Consider the following 26,294-nt stretch of genomic DNA (forward strand, 5'->3'; position numbering starts at 1 on the left):
TATTGATGACAGTCTAAGACAGTTTGCAGAGGAATTGCATATATTGTGGAAAACAACTAGGAAGAAAATGGATCCAAAAATCAAAGACGAAGAAGAAAAGTATTCCATAATATACGTAGAAAATCCGGTGGTAGTGCCTGGTGGTCGCTTTAGAGAATTTTATTATTGGGATTCATACTGGATCGTTCAAGGTCTATTATTATCTGAAATGCATCACACGGTTAAAGGTATGCTTGAAAACTTTTTGGGTTTAGTGGATAAATTTGGTTTTGTGCCCAACGGTGGACGTATATATTACGAGCGTTCGCAACCACCACTTTTGACGCCAATGGTGAAAAGTTATTTTGATAAAACAAATGATTTAGAGTTTTTGAAGAATCATACGCATACTTTGGAGAAGGAACTTAATTTCTGGTTGTCGAACGAACAATAACTGTACCTGCTCATAATAGAAATTATACTGTTGCTGTGTATAGCCAGACTTTCCTGGACCGAGACCAGAGTCGTACAGGGAGGATGTGATGAGTGCTCATTTTTCAACGAAGCTGATAGAGAGAAACATTACAAACAACTGAAATCTGCCGCCGAGTCTGGCTGGGATTTCTCATCGAGATGGTTCGTGGCAAAGGACAATACCCATAATGGTGAGTCACTTTTGTATTATACTTTATTTGGTTTATTGTTTAGCAAGTTTAAATTTAGATCTGATATTGATCTCGGCGTAGTCGCAAACTGTAATTTGTTGCTTTATAGTCTAATGCGTTTTATGTAAAAATAGTAAATGAAAAATTAATTGTTACGTAGATAATAGTTGCATGGGCCGACGCGAAATAATAATAAAATTTTTAAATGAACAAATTACACAGGATAAATTAATTATTTAAAAAATGTCTTTATCAATTCTTGTATTGATATTGTTTTAATACTGTATTTCCATATTGGTCATCAAGATAAATTTTAATAGTTCTATTCGCGTAGTAATTTGCGGAAACCGGACATCTCCTATCAATGTTGACGATAAAGAATTTAATTCACATCACGGCGATAAAATTTGGATGGAACAATAGTTATATATAAATAGAAAAAAATGAGCGTAAGGGACTTCTAGCCATAAGAGGCTGGAAAGTTTGCCATTGATCCACCGGAGATGAGTGCAATCGTGCCTCTAAATATTTAATTATTTCAATATTTGTCAAGGATGTGATTATTATATGCTAATGACCGTTAACATTGTCAAATTTGAAAGAGTGCTTTCAAGGAAGTTTCCTCGAGATCATTCAGTAATCTTCCGATAAAAACTGAAGAATTATCATGTTATTCATTTCAGTTCCCGCACAAACGCATAATTAGCTGTCATAAACAACAAAAGTACGTCAAAATGTTAATTATTTATCATTTATATTTGCATTCATTGATAGTAAGAGCGTAACTAGAATTAACTGATGTTGTGTAAGCCACGAGACGTGGGGCAATTATACATTCCGTGCAATTTATTATAAGGTGGCCTCTCATATTTATGTCAATTACATAATTTACCTATTAAATTACATTACATTTGTGTTTTTATTAGCCAGCTATTACTATAGGATTCAAATATAGCATGAGGTTGAATCAAGCCCTATTAAATGTAGGATGTGTGAATCTTTTCTTAATTCAATCTTCTCAGAGTGATTGCCATAATCATCGTTTGGATAAAACTATTTTTTAGAATTTTGTTATTAAAGTTTCTGAATATTTTTTTTCAATTATAAAAAAATACATTAATAGCATATGCTCACTTATACTAGTTTATTTGGATAAAACATTGAACTTGGTTATTATGAAATCATTTGTTTAACCATCAAAATGTTTTAATTATAATTTATATTTTTGTCTATTAAAATACTTATAGTTACCATTTAGGTGCCAAAGTATGCTTTCCTTAAATTGTTTAAAACAAACGATTATGCATAATACATTTTTTTAATAAAGGTTTTGATATATTTTTATTAATAAATTAAATTATAATTGACTCATACTGGTGATATAGTTTTTAATTTCTTTTTTATTCTTGATCGAGTGAAAATGAATATTACTATTGCTTGTTATTAAGTTATCATTATTTAACAATAAATCAACGGAATTAGATTTTATAATTTGGCAATGTAGGTTGAAAATTTTAGTACACAAATTAATAACACTTAGTAGGTGTTTACGTATGAATCTTATTTGTTTTAGAAGATAATAATTGATAAGATTTTTCATATATAGTAGAACACGTTCAGTTTATTTTGATAAAACTTTGATCTTGACGCTTAAAATAATATAATCAAATATTTATTCTTCAATGAATATATTTTGGTCAGACACCTAATTTCAAAAATATGCTTTTCTAGTTTTTCTTTTAATTTTTACAAAAATATGACTCAACTACATAAATATATTTAATGCATGTCTTATAAACTGAATAAAAGTTCGTTTTCTCTTCTTTTAATGATAAATATGATATGAACTGCTATTTCTGAGTTCAATATCAACTTCATTCTACATAAACAACATTGTGCCAATATCAATTATGTTTATTAGATCATAATTGATATAATTATATATAAATATTGCAGTATATATAAATAATTGTTTCCACAATGATTAATTGCTGGAGAATAGAATAAAGCACGTTCTGTTTAATGGATTCTTAAAGGTTGTTCGGTAAAGGAAATTAATTCATGTTTGTATAATTTATAGTTTTCTAACTACTTCCGATGATATTGCAAAATTTCAGAATACTAAGTTGCAAAATTTAATATAATTAATTTTTATACCACTTGTATATGCATAAAACACGAATTGTTAAAAATATACCAAAATTAAAAAATAATCAAATATTTTATAATGCAGTGTTAAAGAACAGTGATCAAGAATATTACAAAAATTATTTGTGAAATTACATGTATTTAAATTTTAACTACAAAACATTTAAAAAAAATTAAAGGAATATAAAACACAACAGTTATGTGTGCGCCTGGAAACGCATTCTAATTTTCTGGTAATATTCATAATTATTGACAATTATTAGGCAATCGACTGCTAAAAACGAAAATACACACAGAAATTATATTATATTCATAAACATTGCCATAATAATGTAAGCAAAATATAATATGCAATTGCTAACCATTTTTTACCTCAATTTTTTTAGATAAAAATATTCTTACAGTACCATTTAACAAGAAGTATCAATTATCATTTCTGGGAAGTATTATAGATTCGATTTCATAGAAGTCATAAATTTTATTATGATTAATGAGCCGATCATAATAAAAATCATTTCAACAATATAAAGGTGTGTTTTTAACATCCTTGATTGAGAAACCGAAGATATTGACTTTGAAAATAGCCATCAAACGTTCAGCGCACTTTTACTTTCAATAAAGTTGTAACACAATATAATGTAATAAAACTGTTTAGAAATCAGGGCCGAAACAAGGATAATTGAAATATTAATCAATAAACATTAACTACTTGATAAATACTTTATTGATTAATTGAAATTTTTGCAAACTGCCTAATTAATACCCTTAATTTTACTAAGAACGTGGAGAGCACTACTTGGTTTCATAATTTTTAAAATTTGTGTAATGATATTGATGATTTGTTATTAATTTTATATGAATAGTTTGCATTTTAAGAAATGATTTATCTCCCAAAAAATTTTTGATTGAATACTTTTTGTTTAGAAATCATATGACAGTGACACTGTTATTATGTCATACAATATTTTTTCAATTATTGGTGGTTATTATCACATACAATATTTTTTTAATTACTGAAAAAATTAAAAAAATCTTTCACCCAGATTTTCAACATTTAATTAAATTAAATTAATAATAATATTATATTCCCACTAAAAACACAATATATTTTATATCAATCATTGCATAACATCCATAAAATATCAAGAACAAGTTTCAACAATAAAAAATGTAATAGCTAATAATTCGTAGCAATAAACCATATATCACTTAAGTTATTTAATTATTTATTGCTTTATAACTAATAAAAACGAGTTTTAAAAATCATAAAATAGTCAGTATAGTTTTTAAAGCGTTTTCTACCTTTTACGTAATGTTCAATTAATAATAATGCAATTGTAGAAACTTGAAACTAAGTTCAATGTTGAATAAAACTATTTTTAATTGTTTTACAGAAAAATATCAGGTTATAAATTGATAGATGATACTAATTTTAGTAATGTTAGTTCACTAAATATCTGATAAATTGGGGGTCTATCCCTTAGACAATCCTGCATCCCTAAGCCTACATTCTATGTTGTCTATATTGATAAAATATTTAGAAACACATGATTTCATAAAAAATAGTTCACTGTATATAAAAAAATACCAAAAATTGTAATAAAATTCGCATTTTAATAAATTCCCAAGAATAATCTATAATTATATAATAAATAATTTATAATTATTTTGAAACCTATTTATCTTTCTTGACCAACATTTGCTGATTCTGTGGAAGAATTATTCGCTCGTGTCATTTAATTTATCCTAATTATCATAAACAGTTGGTTATTATCACTTATTATAGTGCAAATAATAGCAACAGTGTTTTCTATATATAAAAATGAAATTTTAAGGACTTTTAGAATAATATGATGAAAAATACTAATGTAAGATGAGCAAATTTCATACTATGCGCGCTATTTATGAAAATACATAATCTATTTTTCAAAGAGTCGACTGAGAAAAAATTTAAATTATAATGTTATCTAGTTATTATCAATTGTAATATAAAAGGCCGCGAAATTTAGGAAAATACCTAGTGATGCAGAAAACATAATCATTTTCATCCCCTTTTAGTTAATTGAGACTAAAAAACCTATTTTATAAAAAAATTAGGCTTGATTGAAGTTTTGTTAAAATCACTTATTGATAAGGGTAATAACATATTTATAATGTAAATATTCTTGAACTTTTAGAAATTTCCAATATGTTTAATTATAAATTTTGGGGTTTGATGCTATAATTATGTAAAATACAAATTGTATAATTCATCATTGTATAAAACAATGATAAAAAAATTGGAGTATTTGAACCTTTGAAGATTGTAAAAATTTTATTTTAAAATATTTAACAAATCACCTTAACTAATAATTATGAATCAAGTTATAAACAATATTCATTAGGTATTATTATTAGAACACTATTAACACCGAATCAATAAAATTTCAATATTCTATAAACTTAGCTTAGTTAACTAGTTAAATTATTATTTATATAAGTGAAAACGTATATCACAACTGCTTGATAACAGGGTATACCTTAACCTTAGAGGGCGTCCATTAATCACATGAGGGGATTGACAAAAATCACGAAATATCAGGCGGGGATGAAGTAGTATAGTAAGATATCACGTGTATTTATTTTTTACCTGATTTTTTTTTTTCAAAAAATCCAAACATTTTCAGAAAATTTTTAAAAGTTTTACATTTTTTTCTCGTAACTAAAATTACACGTGATGTTTGGTGGAGGGGGGGGAGTAATTTTGAATATCACCAATTAACACCAAGGAGGTGCTGGGGGTCCAAAAATTCTCAAAAATTCGATCAACTGATTAATGGACGCCCCCTTATTAAAGTAGCCGTTTGTTATCACTTTTAATGTTTATTTATCCATTTTTTTTGATAATCTTTACTATTTTTTTATTATTATTTTATTTTTTTATTATTACCCATAATTTTATTTATCAATTTGTTATATGTATTATCTTTGACAAAAGTCCAATATCACGCGCGTCCTTGCCGTTATCATTCACATTAGGTAAATTAAATTTTAAACGTAAAATTTGCATTGAGATAATAACAAACTAATAAACTGCTGAAAATATATTAAAAGTTTCTTGCAAAATATGTTATTTCCATTATAACACATTTTCTCTATTGTATATAGTTTTCATGCATTTATTTCTTGAGACATGCCAAGCGAACCTAATTATCTTGTTTTGACATATTTAATAATGCCTCGTTGAAATATTAAATATAATTGATGTAGTTTGGGAAATTTAAAACGAAAATATGTTTCTGACATACTGGATTAATTTGCATTTGTTATCTGATTTGTTAATAAGTGATGCACGAGTCTTTCTATTTAAAAAATTAAAGAGAAATTTACAATTTTATATTTTTTAGGCAATCTGACCGATTTGAAGACCAGCACCATCGTCCCAGTTGACCTGAACTCCATTATCCAATGGAATGCCCGACTAATTTCAGAGTTTTACTGCATCCTAGGAAATAAATCGAAGCACGAGTATTATAAGAAAGTTGCTGAAGAATTTAAAGAAGTTTTAGACACCTTATTGTGGAATGATGAATATGGTGTTTGGATGGACTACGATTCAGAAAATAGAATATCGAGACCTTATTTCTACCCTTCGAATCTTGCTCCTTTGTGGACTCAAAGTTATAAGGACGTTGAGTGTGGGAGTGGTAAAAGTTTGGGAGTAGACAAGAATGTGCAGGATAGGATTGAGAGGGTTTTGCGGTATTTAAATGTAAGTATAAATGAATTTTTGACATTATTATTTTCTGAACTGCCATTTTAAATAACTTCTCTAAACTGTGATATTTTCACCTTATCTAATTCTATTTTTTTCCAGAGTCCAGATGTAGCAATAAAAAGCTACCCAGGTGGTGTACCAACCACTTTATTGAATACAGGAGAGCAATGGGACTTCCCAAATGCCTGGGCACCTCTTCAGCATATGGTGATCCTGGGATTGGACAGCACAGATAATCAGGAAGCTAAGGATTTGTCATTTGATCTTTGCCAGAAATGGGTCCGATCAAATCATAAAGCTTACTTGGAAACGAATCATATGTATGAAAAGGTCGGTATGTTTAAGAAACCGAGGTTAAAAGATAAGCACATAGTACCATATTTATATATTCTTTTTTTAGTATTTCGTTAAATTATCTCTTATATTTATTATTAACATTAAATTTATATTACTAACAACAGTTTCAGTTATTTATGAAAGTATGAAAAAAGCTATCGAAACCTCTATAAGTAGAAAATTGGTTTCTAATACATCTTTTTCTACAATATGAATCGAATATTCTTGGAAATATGTTGAATTATCAGAATGATATATATGATCGTGATATATTATCTAATTGATTTCTGTTCCATGCTTTAGTATAATGCCACACATGCTGGGGCACCAGGAAATGGCGGAGAATATGAGGTCCAGCTTGGTTTTGGCTGGACGAATGGTGTCATATTAGACCTTCTTAATAAATACGGAGATCGACTGAGCTCTACATCAAATTCGCTCACATCAGGTATTTAGTAAACCACATTGATTAATCAATGAACTGTATATTTCCTGTAGATATTCGTAATTTAATTAATTAATAGTCTGTAGTAATTAATAATTTAATTAATCTAAATATTAATAATTTGTTAATCTGTAAATAGTAGATGTAACAAACACTAAAATTAACGTCGGTATTGGTATTTTTTTACAAAACTGCTGCATAGTTTTTGGAGTTAACAATAGTCGCTTTAAAATATTCTTATTCTACACTAATAATTATGTCTTTCTAAATATTCTTAATGAAGATTTCACTTTCATTTATTTATTGAAAAGCAGCAATAACACATATGATCACTTAACATATTTAGTTTTGCATAGTAATAAATGGCAATGGTTTTTTTTTAAATATTATTTTGCTGTATAAGTTTGAAAAAATTTGATCAATTTGAATAAGAACTTTAAGCATTTAATGAACGTCTTTTGCATATCAAAAAAATATTATCACTTTAATAAGCATTTACTTAATCTTCTTCTATGCTTTGATAATAAACTCAATCATTGCTAATTAATGAAATCCAAACTTCATTTAGCTGTGTAAGTAATTCATTTTAAAAGGCGCCCATTGTATCATTCATTTAAATTTTTTATTATGATATTTAAGATTTTTTATGATTCCATAGGAGTTTTATCAAAGGTTTGTCAAAATTCAGCGAACTCTTGTACAAGATACTCGTTTAGCAATGTCGTAGCATTCTGCATTTTCATTTGGTACCTCCTGACTGCTCACCAATTGACCCAAGAAGATATGTAACATTAAAAATCGCTTCCAGTGCACTTCTTCTTATTAAATAATACAAATGCACTTGTTGATTATGCACTGCACGAAAATTTATATAGCTTTTAGTATTTTTGCATGTACTATTGAATAAATGAGTAAAGTATAAGTTGGGTATTTTAATGAAATTGATCTGCATCATTTATATTAATGCTTCTGAATATTCTTGCTAAACATTGGCTATAATCTATAAATTTATTGATCCAGGTGTTATGCAAATTTCCTGAACTAATAAGGTATTTGTTATATACTATTACATATGAATTGAAAATTATTTTGTGCAATTTCGTTGAAAATGCAAAAATATTCATTCTATATTTTTTAACACTGTGTCTTTATTAAAACATTAAAATTATACTGATAACGATAGGAAATAATAATTAAAAATTAAAGTAATAATTCAGTAAATTCTGTTTAAGACAATTTCTCAGGCAACTGGCCTCAATATTTTTCAAAGTGCAGTATAGGTCTTTAAGCGGCGTTTTAAGAAACAAATCGTATTAAGCATGACCGTTTTAACGGGGTTCAACTGCATATTTGATGTATATCAAGATTAAGTACATGTACAATTATTTTTTCTTGCATGACATTGTAGGTTTACTACAATTAATTTTTTATCTAATTTTTTAACTAATATAAATTTTATTCTGGGTTTCAGATGGTTCGTCGTAAATCTTTTGGAATAATCTTGAAGACTGTGAAATTAGTGAAAAAATTACTACTAGAAGAATATACGAGTATTAAGGGTATATATAGCGTAGATGACTTTGCTAACTATTTATTTGTGTGAACTATTTAATTTGTATTTTACACTATGATCATTTTTATTTAATTTTATATCTTCATGCCTCATTAAGAAACTTATTATTAAGCACCTAAAGTAATTGTTTCTTGTAGAAAATATTAATTTATGAATTCTGAACTATATTGTATTTTTACTGTAAATTATATACACAATTTGTGATTTTTTCAATGTTCAAAATATTGCTTCACTTGTATAATATGCAATATAAACAAACAGCCTGTATCTTTAATAATAGATGATTTTTTGATTTTATTGAATTGAGTATAATACATTATCATAAATTATAATTTGCATAAGGCTTGTTTTATTAATTTATTTTAGTTCCACTTGTATTTGTCACAAAGTGTACTTTTTGGAAGTTATTTAGAAGAAGAGGAATACATTTGAGGAATTCTATAAAATACATAATAACAATTTACTCTGTTATTCGATGATTAAAAACTTTCGGCCATTTTATCCAAAGACTTTTATCCAAACAGTTTTTATAGATATAATAAAAATAATGTTATACTACTGATATATTAAATAAATAAATTAGTGTAGTGTAGTGTTAATTTGTCCAAAAAAAATTTCCCAAAAACCAAAGTCTTTGAAAATATTACAAAAATAAAACAGTAAGAACTTTGTTAAACAAACCGAAGTGGATAGTCTTTGAAAATAACAATAGCAATTTATAAAACACGCTGTGCAGCTTGCACTGCTTGGGCAATTATTAATCAAATTTGTTTCATTGCTTCTACGCCCCGGGTGAATTCTGCCATACCCTTCTTTTTCGGGCAATTTCAGCATTTTTTTCCAAAATGCCTTGACATGTTTGATTTGAGTGAAATTATTTTCCAAAAAAATTGTTTTCCGCAAAGTTTTTTACCAAAAAAAATTTTTTCCAGAATTTTTTTTCCCCAAATTTTTTTTGTATTGATGATTTTGTATTTGTATTAATGAAATAATTGAATATATTTAGTCCAAATAATTTCTTAATTTTAACATTTTATTATTAATAATATGAACTATTATTGAATAATACGAATTTGTTATTATTATTGCGAATTTAAATAATCATATACATTTTTGCACGTAAGAGAGGGATGTTAGAAATTTGTTGTATATTTTATTTAATTAGTAATTAATATTTTCATTTCATTTGTATAATTTTAATGAAATAAATTTATGTGCGTATTAAAATTAGCACATGTTGTTTTATTAATTAATTTTATATATATATATATATATATATATATATATTATATATATGTACTTGATAATAGAAATGGAAAGAAAACTAAACTTAACTGCTGTACGTTGATACTAAAAACTATGTTACCAGTCTATATAAATATATGTTCTATGCTCTATGTTTAATTTCTGTTGTAAATATGTTAAAATAAATCAACAGTCTGTGTCTGTGCTGTCTGGGACTTTGTTGAACAAGTTACTATAATAAGTTATTATAATAATAATTATCCATGTCGCAAATGTAAATAGATTTAAAGTTAAAGTGTACTGTTTTGTGATCAGGTAAGTACTAAATAATGTTTTATATTTTAATTTTAAGGCAATGTGGTTAATGTTTATGAATTCATAAATATTTTGACAAAACTGTTGGGCATAATTCTAATCAATATGAATAATGTTAAATACATTTTCAACACATTGTAATATTATATATTATAATAAATTATATTGATTTAAGTCCGAAACAATTTTTAATACATGAATTTGTTACTTTAAACGTCAGAAGTGAATTATATTGTAGAAATGTCAAACTCAAACGTCAAAATTTTGTTGACAGTTGTTTTGAGGTTAAAAATGTCTGTTGTGACAGGTTTATTTTCAAATGTGTTTTAAAAATGTTAATGAATTAAAGAAATGTCTAATAATTAAGTGAATAGCTCAGGTTTAGTTAATTTTTTCTTACTTTTTTAAAACTATTCAAAATAAGAAATATTTCAAAAGAGGAAAATACTTTTTTCATTGCTCAAACAAAAAGTGTGCTATTTATACAAGGAAATAAGTTTTTGAATGTTTTCTTTGAAAACAAATATTAGTGTATTAATTTTTATACTAATAATAGTTAATATAAGTACAGTTGTTATTAATAAATCAATATCTACATCACAAATGGGTCAAAAAATATATATGCTCTTTGTAAGTAATGTAAGTAATCTTTTGAATCATAAGTGATAAAATACAAATCATTTGTTTGTCCAATGTTAATGAAATATTTAGGAAGTTTGCACAAAATTAAATTATCTATATTTTGTTAGAATTTGATACTTCTACAGTAACTCGATATACATTAAAATGTCAGTCAAAAGAAGAACAATGATTTTAGCAAGCTAACAGCTGTTTCATTCATGTTTTTATTAAATACATTTTACTAAATTTGAAATACTTTTGCATATTTTGATTAATTTTTAGTAATTAGCAATATGCGACATTTACAGTTATATTTTTTTACAGTTTGCAAATAACTTAGAAATTTTGTACCGGACACTCTCATTTGTTTATTTTAGTATAAACTTGGTAAAATTTACTAGAATTTAGTATAAATTGTTTTATACACTTGGATATCAACATTTTGAATAATTTGTAGTTGAAATGCGAATAAGTATCAATATGTGAGGTCTTATCAAATAACTTGGAAATTTTGTTCTAGTCGAAACGCTGACCTTAATATTTTTCTAATTTTCAATATTTGGTTGTAGGAATTTTTTTCACATTTTGTCAAATATTTTGAAAATTTTATTCGGGACACTTTTATTTGTTTATTTTAGTATAAACTAGAGAATTTTAAATATGTGCACTTAAATTTATTTACATTAGTAAAACCTAGATAAAATTTACTAAAATTGAGTTTAATAATTGGCTATAATTGGGAATTTGAAAAAAAAAAATATATATTTATTTTTATGCGCTTTAAAACTACATTATTAAATTTATTGATATGTGAAAGAAAAAACAAAAAAAAATGTTTTTTCAATTAGTTATGAGCGTTTAAAAATTGATTAAATTCAAAAGTTAGTCATGTGACCGTTAACGGCTACCGTGCCTGTGACGTCACATTGTAATTGCAGCCACACAACAGCGCAGTGCCGTTACTCTATTAGTGCAGTTCTTACGACTATATTTTACGGAACTTGATAAACACGTGGTAAATTTTCTTTTAAAAACGATTTGTTGAAGTTAATTTAGTTCAACTATGTGTGATAAAGGATTTATAAAAGCAAATTCTGATAATGTTCCTAATATTGATATATTTATGGTAGCCGAACTTTTAAAAAATGATGTTCGGTTTAATTCTGCGGAAGTTCGAGACGCCAAGGCATTGATGTAATAAGTCTGTTAAAAAATATTATAAATCACAATATTTAAGTATTAATTTTATATTGAATTAAATTACCTAATAAATTAATTTTAGAGCATCGCGTGAAAGTTACGGCGACAAAGCTGTGGGTTATGCTCAACTTAGTCGTAAAAATGAAATTTGTATTTTAAAAGCACGTGTATCTCCAGAAAATCGAGTTCGAAGCAAAGCCTTTTTAGTTACATTAACAATTAATGAGTCAAAAATCACGCTCATCTTCGATATAATATATGTCACAAAAAACGCGTGGTACACTTTTTTGCCGAAGGGCAAAATAAACTTAAAGTGTAATGCTCAAATGCAACTGCAATTGTTAAAGACAGGTAAAAGAAAGGAAATCTTTTGTGTTGCCGATCAAAACTTTGAAGACAATCAAAAAATTTATGTTAGCGTATTGATATATGATGATGCAAACATTCAAGATCTCATTAAAAAATGTATAGTATTCTGGTTCAAAAATATATACTCAAAGCTGTTCAACTCTGTACAAAGTTAATAAAGTTAAAGTCTTAATTAGTTATTATTCAATATATTTTGATGATATGATACAAATGCAATAAACGATAAAGGTATAATAAATAAATAAAATAATAAATATATGAAATATACATTTAGCCATTTCTTTTGTCATGAAAATATTCTTAAATATTCTTCTTCTTATTCTTTTAAATTTAACTTGAAATTATAGGTTTTTGTAAATTCATTAGTGCTGCTGCGATGATAACAATGAAGTCTACAACAGCGATAACATTTTACATTTGACATTTTTTTATATATTTTTGAATATTTAACAATGACAGAACGATATTATACAAAGCTCAAAGCATAGCGCATGTTCAAAGCTGTATACTACTATGATCACCCGTAACAGTATGACGTCACACGCGCTTGGCTTCGTTCGGGATTTGTCGGCGCTCTTCGGTACCGAATTCAAAACTCAAATTTTAATTTGGTATAACTTTTTAATTATTGCGAGAAAAAGAAAAAGAAAAAAACTTTGTTATAAAACTTGTATATGATCTTTCCATTAAAAAAATAAAAAAAAATTATTCAAATACCTAATTGATTTTGGATATTTTTTTTTATATTTTGTCAAATAACTTTAAAATGTTTTTCCAGGCATATTAGTAAAAAAATATATAAAATTCAGATTAATAAATTATAAACCATATTAAAACCATAGACTGCTATTCACGCTTTTGTTTAAACTACTATTTATGGACTCAATATAGAAAAATGATATATCAAATTATTAGGTTAATAAAAATGATTTATTATTCGGCTGTACTTACACATATTTAATGTTACTAATCTAGTATTAAGTAACATATAATACTATTTATGATGTATATCCTCAGAAGAAATGTTATTCTTATTACAGGTGCTTATGACTTATAAGAATGCCTTAAAAAGAACTTTACAACCTGGGTCTCCCCTATAGTAGAAGGAAAATATAATCGACAACTAATTGAACAAAGTCTTTTTGATGAAATGGACGAAATTATCCTGATTGATGAGCTTCAGGGCTTCAATGGCACACATTGCAAAACAACGAAATGTTTTGAATGATTTCAAAAGATTTTAGGACTCTGATTTCAAAAATGCTATCCTTTCTTGGATAGATCCATCTTTGAAATCTTTGATTGGTTTTGATAGATTTAGAGTCGATGAATTTGAAAATGTTATATATTTTTGGATTGTCGGATTCGAACCAGCTTCCTTCGGGTTGGAGTCTAGTTTATCGCTCTAACCGATTCGGCCACGGCGACCAAGATTGTCCGACGACAAATACTGGAAGGACATTCTTCGACGACCGACCATCATGATTCGGCTCAAGGTCACAGGGGGATGATATGAAAGTATTAAATGTTCACCCTGGGGGTTGAAAGTGGGCTCATTCGATTCTGTGGGTCCTTGCGAATTTCAAGCGGGGGCTTTCAGGGGGGAAAATTTCGTCCGTTTTTCGCTCAGGAGACGAGAAAATCGACTTTTTGTAAAATTTCGCGATTTTTGTATGGGAATTTTTCGAAAGTTTTTTGCTGGCCTCAAAGATTCGGTCAAGGTCATTTATATGTGGTCAAGGTCAAAGAGATTCATATAAACGACCTTGACCGAATCTTTGAGGCCAGCAAAAATCTTATATATATATACATATACATATACACATACATATACATTTATATTTATATATATATATATATGCATATATATATATATATATCATGCCGATTTTTGTAATACTGACACTCAATAAATTTAATTATTTATCTATATATCTTATTCATTTACACAGTAAGAAAAATTATCGAACTCATATTTTTTTCAGATAAATTAAGGGTTCGATCTGAGGAACCTCGAACTGCTATTCTGGCCTAAGCCGTATCTTTACGGCCTCGGCCATTCGCACATTTGGCATGCAATTTTTTATGAAACTTATATCTTTCAGTTTGAAAATAACACTTTATATTTTTACAAAAGACTACGGTTTTGTAAAACCAATTGGCCGAGATCGTTAAGTTGCCACTACGGTTGCTCAGCGTGTCTTGGTTCGATTCCAGAAAGTACTTGAAAAATCAGATGTATAGTTTTTCATAAATATCAAATATTAGTTCAAAATATTAAATTCAGGTGTCGCATTTCGACCTTGACACTTAGAATATTTCTGAAAAACTCAAGCTTCGCACTTGACTGTAAGAGAGGTACATAAAGCGAGAGATGACGATGGTACAGGAAGAACCACGGGAAAGAGAGGGGTAGAGGCAGATGATGAATAAGAGAGATGTGTATGATACATATTCTTTATTTAAATTCAATATTAATACAATATAGGAATAAAAATAACTTTTATCATCAATAACTCAAATAGCCGAGCGGTTTAAGTGACCGCATACTCGGTGAAATCGCTCTGGAGGCACAAGGTGAGACGGATCGAGTCCAACTGCAGGCAACGACGACCAACTCTGAAGCAGAAAAAATAGAGCAGTGCTGGTGACTGGCTGTTGGCAGGTGCGGTGGGTCCTGAAACGAGCACACAAAGTGATGGTCAACCTGAGGTTCATGATGCGACAGGTCACACGCAGAGGGACACATTGCGGAAGATCCATGCCAAACCCGAAAATCTACCCAAAAATGACAACATGCGAAAAAAACAACAACAAAAAAGGAAAAAAAATGTGAAAAAAAAGCGAAAAAAGGGGAAAAAAAAGGGAAAAAGGAGGAGGAGGAGGGAGAAGGGGAGGTGGAGGACCTAAAAAAACCCCCTAAGTCCCAGATCAATTTTTCTCTTTTCTGTTCAGCGTTGAAACTTTTTTATGTTTTTTAGTGTTCCCTCACACCAATTCCCAAAACCAACACTCGAATGAAATGAAGTCCACGTTGAAATTTTCACAACGAGAAAAAATTACTGGGACTTAGTTAAAATTTTTAACTTTGCCCCAATAAAATTTTCTCGTTGTGAAATATTCAATGTGAGCCTCATTCATTCGAATGTTGGCTTTGGGATAATACAGCATGCATAAATAACTCGTCTGTCTTAATTGAAAAGGTTTCAGAAAATTTGGACTTAGAAAAAAAAATTATCTGAAAGGACTTCGAAAAAAAAAAAATTATTCGAAAGAATTATAATCAGAAAATTTGGACTTAGAAAAAAAAATATCTGAAAGCACTTAGAAAAAACAAAAATTATTCGAAAGAATTATAATCAGAAAATTTGGACTTGAAAAAAAAAAATTATTCGAGAGAATTATTTAATTAATCGATGAAATGAAATGATATTAATCGAATCAAAATTATTTATATGACTTGATAAAACATGTGAAACCTTTGCAATTAATCGAGACAAAAACAAGTGTGGTTGACTTGAATAATAAACAAATTATTGGAAAAAGCCATGAAAGAAATTCAATAAAACTTGTAAAATGAAATAAACAAAAATGTTCAAAAACTGGAACATTAAAAACTTCAAAACTGTTTAAAGCTGATTTCTATCCTTTAGAAATTGAGTTAAATAATTTTTACAATTTGAATCGAATAATAAACTTGTTAACAAAATTATGTTTTGTCTAATCATTCAAGTCAACTCTTCGAAACTTTGATTGCATGTCTTGATCAAAATTGTTTTTATCAATAAAAGAATAAAAATCTATCATTTAGCTATGCAGCAATATAATTGAATAAATTTAAAATAAAATTATGATGAAAAACTTTTAAAACCTGCATTATTCAACAATTTGGTAAGTCATATTGAGTATTGGAAATATTTTGATCAAGACCAGCAATCGTGTTATCCATAAATAAAAATGTACATGCTGTCAATATCGCTACAGGGAAAACACATGATTCTTGATACTGAAAATGCAATTTAAAAATTGTTTCCGTGGAATAATAAACAAGAGGTGTAATAGAAAAGCAACAAAGTAAATTTGTAATTTGTAATTTGTAACAAAATACCATCAATTTAGGAGTTACCTAAGGTGAAGTGCTAGGACCCCTTCAACAAATAAGTAATCGATGCATACAAAAAGCTGTATTGGTTAACTAATAATTTAGTAATAGAAATTTACTATATAAAAATTCTGAATTCAACACAAAGTAAGCTCATAGTGTTATTATAGAACAAAAAAATTTCAGATTGACTCTTTATGGAATAATAATAATGTAACTTTCAATATCTTTGATACATACGTGAAGTACAAACTTTATTGTTTAATATTGATTTAGAACATGTATAAAAGGCACTTGTATGAATAAATAAAAAAAAGACTGAATCAACATGTTTTCCCCATAACAAATTAAATAAGAACTTAAGTCTTTTACACATATGTCTGCCAAATTAATTTAAAATCTTTTATTCGCATAATAGTTGTTGTTGAAAAAACAAAAAATAGATTATATAAGTATACTAAGTAAAAAATGATATTGACTCAAATATTATGATATAAACAATATTTTCAGCAGATATATGTATATAATTATATTAATAATGCACGAGCCAGAAAATATTCCACTAAAATATATACAAAATAAGAAATATTATTGTTACAAACATAAAAGGTAGCATGTAACACAAACTCGGTCAATAATTGTAAACTCCTTTCAGAAAATAAATTATAAGTAATATCTTTTTATTTTGAAATTGAAATTATAGTTTCACTAAAGATGACAAACAATATTGTGTTGAAGTAAAGATTTTCAAAATCATTTGACTGCTTTAAATTCAAAATTTACAAATATTCTCAAAAAAAAAAACGAGTGTTTTTAACGAAATATTAGTGATATGGATATATAAATTATTACAGATAAATAATTTTTGCTTCTCAATTTTATATAAACCTTTTTTGGATACATTTTTTACTCTTTAGACTGGTACATAATCCATTTCTTTATAATTTTTCTAAATAATATGTAATAACCATCATTAATTAATGTTAGTCAATAGTTAAAAAAAACATAGTCTTTGACAGAATAAACCTGATGATGGAACGTATCTAGTTCCAAAACGTCGTTATTAAACATCTTCAAAAAACAAATTGTTTTTTATTATTAGTGTTACTGTTCGGAAAAGAAACAATCAATATACATATATAAGTTAAATATTGAATATTTAAAACAATATAGGTGCAACAGATATAATACAATAAATATCTGTATATAATTCCAGAAAAATATTCTTTGACTCGCTATGTATAAAACATGCTTTACACTTACATTGTTAGATATCCTCTGCAGCAGCTCCCAAAACACTAAGTCATTACTCGAACCACCTCTGGAGCATCTACCAGAAATCTCAAGTAGTCAACACAAAATCACTACTTTAGAACCACTACATTACTTTACTTTTTTATAAGTATATTTGACCTGTTGCAATAGTCCGAGTAATGTCTTTACACAATACACGACACACAACTTATATTAAAGACATTCGTGAATTTAGAATTCGATAATAACAGATATGTGTTGGAAGTACTTAAATGTAACCTACAAAAGCACATATATAAATTATACTATTGATAATTGCATGTATATAATTAAAGGATACATTGGCACTGTAAATACATGGTTTAATTATAAAACTGATTCAAAATGGAGACCCTGAAAGAGATACTTATCAAACTATTCAAGGTAGTATACTATACAAGGTACTACTCAAGTATATAATTAAAGGATACATTGGCACTGTAAATACATTGTTTAATTATAAAACTGACTCAAAAAGGAGACCCTGAAAGAGATACTTATCAAACTATTCAAGGTACACCTAGGCACTTCCAAACATACCCATTTTTTGGCTTTTAATTAACGTTTTACGATAAATTTATTATATCAAATTGATCTACTAAATTAATTACACGTTTTGATGCATAAATTAATTAAAACTAATCAAAGATTTAATTAAAAAGTCTTAATTAACCCTAGCACATGTTAATACAGGAAATTTTTTTTGACAATTCAGGCGACTGAACTTAGCAACATGAATTCTGTGGCCACTTGTACCATTTAAAGCGCGAAATTCAAATAGAAATTTAAAACATTGTGAAATTCACCTATTTTAATATATACGGTAGAAAGCAATGTGTTTAGTCTTTGGATATGTGATATGAATATATACGGTAAAAAGCAAAATGTACATATTTCAAATCTATAATTTTTTTTATAAAAATTTATTTATCACACACCTAAAGACTTTGCTTTTTTACCGTATATATTCATATCACATATCCAAAGACTAAACACATTGCTTTCTACCGTATATATTAAAATAGGTGAATTTCACAATGTTTTAAATTTCTATTTGAATTTCGCGCTTTAAATGGTACAAGTGGCCACAGAATTCATGTTGCTAAGTTCAGTCGCCTGAATTGTCAAAAAAAATTTCCTGTATTAACATGTGCTAGGGTTAATTAAGACTTTTTAATTAAATCTTTGATTAGTTTTAATTAATTTATGCATCAAAACGTGTAATTAATTTAGTAGATCAATTTGATATAATAAATTTATCGTAAAACGTTAATTAAAAGCCAAAAAATGGGTATGTTTGGAAGTGCCTAGGTGTACCTTGAATAGTTTGATAAGTATCTCTTTCAGGGTCTCCTTTTTGAGTCAGTTTTATAATTAAACAATGTATTTACAGTGCCAATGTATCCTTTAATTATATACTTGAGTAGTACCTTGTATAGTATACTACCTTGAATAGTTTGATAAGTATCTCTTTCAGGGTCTCCATTTTGAATCAGTTTTATAATTAAACCATGTATTTACAGTGCCAATGTATCCTTTAATTATATACATGCAATTATCAATAGTATAATTTATATATGTGCTTTTGTAGGTTACATTTAAGTACTTCCAACACATATCTGTTATTATCGAATTCTAAATTCACGAATGTCTTTAATATAAGTTGTGTGTCGTGTATTGTGTAAAGACTTTACTCGGACTATTGCAACAGGTCAAATATACTTATAAAAAAGTAAAGTAATGTAGTGGTTCTAAAGTAGTGATTTTGTGTTGACTACTTGAGATTTCTGGTAGATGCTCCAGAGGTGGTTCGAGTAATGACTTAGTGTTTTGGGAGCTGCTGCAGAGGATATCTAACAATGTAAGTGTAAAGCATGTTTTATACATAGCGAGTCAAAGAATATTTTTCTGGAATTATATACAGATATTTATTGTATTATATCTGTTGCACCTATATTGTTTTAAATATTCAATATTTAACTTATATATGTATATTGATTGTTTCTTTTCCGAACAGTAACACTAATAATAAAAAACAATTTGTTTTTTGAAGATGTTTAATAACGACGTTTTGGAACTAGATACGTTCCATCATCAGGTTTATTCTGTCAAAGACTATGTTTTTTTTAACTATTGACTAACATTAATTAATGATGGTTATTACATATTATTTAGAAAAATTATAAAGAAATGGATTATGTACCAGTCTAAAGAGTAAAAAATGTATCCAAAAAAGGTTTTATATAAAATTGAGAAGCAAAAATTATTTATCTGTAATAATTTATATATCCATATCACTAATATTTCGTTAAAAACACTCGTTTTTTTTTTTGAGAATATTTGTAAATTTTGAATTTAAAGCAGTCAAATGATTTTGAAAATCTTTACTTCAACACAATATTGTTTGTCATCTTTAGTGAAACTATAATTTCAATTTCAAAATAAAAAGATATTACTTATAATTTATTTTCTGAAAGGAGTTTACAATTATTGACCGAGTTTGTGTTACATGCTACCTTTTATGTTTGTAACAATAATATTTCTTATTTTGTATATATTTTAGTGGAATATTTTCTGGCTCGTGCATTATTAATATAATTATATACATATATCTGCTGAAAATATTGTTTATATCATAATATTTGAGTCAATATCATTTTTTACTTAGTATACTTATATAATCTATTTTTTTGTTTTTTCAACAACAACTATTATGCGAATAAAAGATTTTAAATTAATTTGGCAGACATATGTGTAAAAGACTTAAGTTCTTATTTAATTTGTTATGGGGAAAACATGTTGATTCAGTCTTTTTTTTATTTATTCATACAAGTGCCTTTTATACATGTTCTAAATCAATATTAAACAATAAAGTTTGTACTTCACGTATGTATCAAAGATATTGAAAGTTACATTATTATTATTCCATAAAGAGTCAATCTGAAATTTTTTTGTTCTATAATAACACTATGAGCTTACTTTGTGTTGAATTCAGAATTTTTATATAGTAAATTTCTATTACTAAATTATTAGTTAACCAATACAGCTTTTTGTATGCATCGATTACTTATTTGTTGAAGGGGTCCTAGCACTTCACCTTAGGTAACTCCTAAATTGATGGTATTTTGTTACAAATTACAAATTACAAATTTACTTTGTTGCTTTTCTATTACACCTCTTGTTTATTATTCCACGGAAACAATTTTTAAATTGCATTTCAGTATCAAGAATCATGTGTTTTCCCTGTAGCGATATTGACAGCATGTACATTTTTATTTATGGATAACACGATTGCTGGTTTTGATCAAAATATTTCCAATACTCAATATGACTTACCAAATTGTTGAATAATGCAGGTTTTAAAAGTTTTTCATCATAATTTTATTTTAAATTTATTCAATTATATTGCTGCATAGCTAAATGATAGATTTTTATTCTTTTATTGATAAAAACAATTTTGATCAAGACATGCAATCAAAGTTTCGAAGAGTTGACTTGAATGATTAGACAAAACATAATTTTGTTAACAAGTTTATTATTCGATTCAAATTGTAAAAATTATTTAACTCAATTTCTAAAGGATAGAAATCAGCTTTAAACAGTTTTGAAGTTTTTAATGTTCCAGTTTTTGAACATTTTTGTTTATTTCATTTTACAAGTTTTATTGAATTTCTTTCATGGCTTTTTCCAATAATTTGTTTATTATTCAAGTCAACCACACTTGTTTTTGTCTCGATTAATTGCAAAGGTTTCACATGTTTTATCAAGTCATATAAATAATTTTGATTCGATTAATATCATTTCATTTCATCGATTAATTAAATAATTCTCTCGAATAATTTTTTTTTTTCAAGTCCAAATTTTCTGATTATAATTCTTTCGAATAATTTTTGTTTTTTCTAAGTGCTTTCAGATATTTTTTTTTCTAAGTCCAAATTTTCTGATTATAATTCTTTCGAATAATTTTTTTTTTTTCGAAGTCCTTTCAGATAATTTTTTTTTCTAAGTCCAAATTTTCTGAAACCTTTTCAATTAAGACAGACGAGTTATTTATGCATGCTGTATTATCCCAAAGCCAACATTCGAATGAATGAGGCTCACATTGAATATTTCACAACGAGAAAATTTTATTGGGGCAAAGTTAAAAATTTTAACTAAGTCCCAGTAATTTTTTCTCGTTGTGAAAATTTCAACGTGGACTTCATTTCATTCGAGTGTTGGTTTTGGGAATTGGTGTGAGGGAACACTAAAAAACATAAAAAAGTTTCAACGCTGAACAGAAAAGAGAAAAATTGATCTGGGACTTAGGGGGTTTTTTTAGGTCCTCCACCTCCCCTTCTCCCTCCTCCTCCTCCTTTTTCCTTTTTTTTCCCCTTTTTTCGCTTTTTTTTCACATTTTTTTCCTTTTTTGTGTTGTTTTTTTCGCATGTTGTCGTTTTTGGGTAGATTTTCGGGTTTGGTACGGATCTTCCGCAATGTGTCCCTCTGCGTGTGACCTGTCGCATCATGAACCTCAGGCTGACCATCACTTTGTGTGTGCTCGTTTCAGGACCCACAGCACCTGCCAACAGCCAGTCACCAGCACTGCTCTATTTTTTCTGCTTCAGAGTTGGTCGTCGTTGCCTGCAGTTGGACTCGATCCGTCTCACCTTGTGCCTCCAGAGCGATTTCACCGAGTATGCGGTCACTTAAACCGCTCGGCTATTTGAGTTATTGATGATAATAGTTATTTTTATTCCTATATTGTATTAATATTGAATTTAAATAAAGAATATGTATCATACACATCTCTCTTATTCATCATCTGCCTCTACCCCTCTCTTTCCCGTGGTTCTTCCTGTACCATCGTCATCTCTCGCTTTATGTACCTCTCTTACAGTCAAGTGCGAAGCTTGAGTTTTTCAGAAATATTCTAAGTGTCAAGGTCGAAATGCGACACCTGAATTTAATATTTTGAACTAATATTTGATATTATGAAAAACTATACATCTGATTTTTAGTACTTTCTGGAATCGAACCAAGACACGCTGAGCAACCGTAGTGGCAACTTAACGATCTCGGCCAATTGGTTTTACAAAACCGTAGTCTTTTGTAAAAATATAAAGTGTTATTTTCAAACTGAAAGATATAAGTTTCATAAAAAATGCATGCCAAATGTGCGAATGGCCGAGGCCGTAAAGATACGGCTTAGGCCAGAATAGCAGTTCGAGGTTCCTCAGATCGAACCCTTAATTTATCTGAAAAAAAATGAGTTCGATAATTTTTCTACTGTGTAAATGAATAAGATATATAGATAAATAATTAAATTTATTGAGTGTCAGTATTATTACAAAAATCGGCATGATATATATATTATATATATATATATATATATGATATATATATATATATATAAAATAAATGTATATGTATGTGTATATGTATATGTATATATATATAAGATTTTTGCTGGCCTCAAAGATTCGGTCAAGGTCGTTTATATGAATCTCTTTGACCTTGACCACATATAAATGACCTTGACCGAATCTTTGAGGCCAGCAAAAAACTTTCGAAAAATTCCCATACAAAAATCGCGAAATTTTACAAAAAGTCGATTTTCTCGTCTCCTGAGCGAAAAACGGACGAAATTTTCCCCCCTGAAAGCCCCCGCTTGAAATTCGCAAGGACCCACAGAATCGAATGAGCCCACTTTCAAACCCCAGGGTGAACATTTAATACTTTCATATCATCCCCCTGTGACCTTGAGCCGAATCATGATGGTCGGTCGTCGAAGAATGTCCTTCCAGTATTTGTCGTCGGACAATCTTGGTCGCCGTGGCCGAATCGGTTAGAGCGTTAAACTAGACTCCAACCCGAAGGAAGCTGGTTCGAATCCGACAATCCAAAAATATATAAAATTTTCAAATTCATCGACTCTAAATCTATCAAAACCAATCAAAGATTTCAAAGATGGATTATCCAAGAAAGGATAGCATTTTTGAAATCAGAGTCCTAAAATCTTTTGAAATCATTCAAAACATTTCGTTGTTTTGCAATGTGTGCCATTGAAGCCCTGAAGCTCATCAATCAGGATAATTTCGTCCATTTCATCAAAAAGACTTTGTTCAATTAGTTGTCGATTATATTTTCCTTCTACTATAGGGGAGACCCAGGTTGTAAAGTTCTTTTAAGGCATTCTTATAAGTCATAAGCACCTGTAATAAGAATAAAATTTCTTCTGAGGATATACATCATAAATAGTATATATGTTACTTAATACTAGATAGTAACATTAAATATGTGTAAGTACAGCCGAATAATAAATCATTTTTATTAATCTAATAATTTGATATATCATTTTCTATATTGAGTCCATAAATAGTAGTTTAAACAAAAGCGTGAATAGCAGTCTATGGTTTTTATGGTTTATAATTTATTAATCTGAATTTTATATATTTTTTTACTAATATGCCTGGAAAAACATTTTAAAGTTATTTGACAAAATATAAAAAAAAATATCCAAAATCAATTATAGCCAATTATTAAACTCAATTTTAGTAAATTTTATCTAGGTTTTACTAATGTAAATAAATTTAAGTGCACATATTTAAAATTCTCTAGTTTATACTAAAATAAACAAATAAAAGTGTCCCGAATAAAATTTTCAAAAATTTGACAAAATGTGAAAAAAATTCCTACAACCAAATATTGAAAATTAGAAAAATATTAAGGTCAGCGTTTCGACTAGAACAAAATTTCCAAGTTATTTGATAAGACCTCACATATTGATACTTATTCGCATTTCAACTACAAATTATTCAAAATGTTGATATCCAAGTGTATAAAACAATTTATACTAAATTCTAGTAAATTTTACCAAGTTTATACTAAAATAAACAAATGAGAGTGTCCGGTACAAATTTCTAAGTTATTTGCAAACTGTAAAAAAAATAAACTGTAAATGTCGCATATTGCTAATTACTAAAAATTAATCAAAATATGCAAAAGTATTTCAAATTTAGTAAAATGTATTTAATAAAAACATGAATGAAACAGCTGTTAGCTTGCTAAAATCATTGTTCTTCTTTTGACTGACATTTTAATGTATATCGAGTTACTGTAGAAGTATCAAATTCTAACAAAATATAGATAATTTAATTTTGTGCAAACTTCCTAAATATTTCATTAACATTGGACAAACAAATGATTTGTATTTTATCACTTATGATTCAAAAGATTACTTAACATTACTTACAAAGAGCATATATATTTTTGACCCATTTGTGATGTAGATATTGATTTATTAATAACAGCTGTACTTATATTAACTATTATTAGTATAAAAATTAATACACTAATATTTGTTTTCAAAGAAAACATTCAAAAACTTATTTCCTTGTATAAATAGCACACTTTTTGTTTGAGCAATGAAAAAAGTATTTTCCTCTTTTGAAATATTTCTTATTTTGAATAGTTTTAAAAAAGTAAGAAAAAATTAACTAAACCTGAGCTATTCACTTAATTATTAGACATTTCTTTAATTCATTAACATTTTTAAAACACATTTGAAAATAAACCTGTCACAACAGACATTTTTAACCTCAAAACAACTGTCAACAAAATTTTGACGTTTGAGTTTGACATTTCTACAATATAATTCAATTCTGACGTTTAAAGTAACAAATTCATGTATTAAAAATTGTTTCGGACTTAAATCAATATAATTTTTATATATATAATATTACATGTGTTGAAAATGTATTAACATTATTCATATTGATTAGAATTATGCCCAACAGTTTTGTCAAAATATTTATGAATTCATAAAATTAACCACATTGCCTAAAATTAAAATATAAAACATTATTTAGTACTTACCTGATCACACAAACAGTACACTTTAACTTTAAATCTATTTACATTTGCGACATGGATAATTATTATTATAATAACTTTGAGTAACTTGTTCAACAAAGTCCCAGACAGCACAGACACAGACTGTTGATTATTTTAACATATTTACAACAGAAATTAAACATAGAGCATAGCACATATTTATATAGACTGGTAACATAGTTTTTAGTATCAACGTACAGCAGTTAAGTTTAGTTTTCTTTCCATTCTATTATCAAGTACATATATATAATATATATATATATAATATATATATATATAAAATTAATTAATAAAAAATAACATGTGCTAATTTTATACGCACAAAATTTATTTCATTAAAATTATACAAATGAAATGAAAATATTAATTAC

General features: G+C 27.5%; 1 protein-coding gene across 1 annotated transcript; it reads left to right on the forward strand.

The window, feature by feature from the left end:
* Position 1: 1 nt before the first annotated feature.
* On the forward strand, positions 2-8,119 carry LOC113370382 (trehalase-like; the record flags this gene model as incomplete). The annotated part of the gene is given in 8 exon segments (XM_026611047.1): positions 2-425; positions 428-472; positions 475-528; positions 531-644; positions 6,179-6,543; positions 6,649-6,879; positions 7,189-7,333; positions 7,989-8,119. Coding segments are annotated over 8 exon segments (1,509 nt in total), but the record flags the coding sequence as incomplete, so codon positions are not given.
* Positions 8,120-26,294: the final 18,175 nt, after the last annotated feature.

Source organism: Ctenocephalides felis, unplaced genomic scaffold (genome assembly GCF_003426905.1).
Source record: "Ctenocephalides felis isolate EL2017-DRISC unplaced genomic scaffold, ASM342690v1 CF-g0.4_SCAFFOLD_01492, whole genome shotgun sequence".
NCBI classification, from domain to species: Eukaryota; Metazoa; Arthropoda; class Insecta; order Siphonaptera; family Pulicidae; genus Ctenocephalides; species Ctenocephalides felis.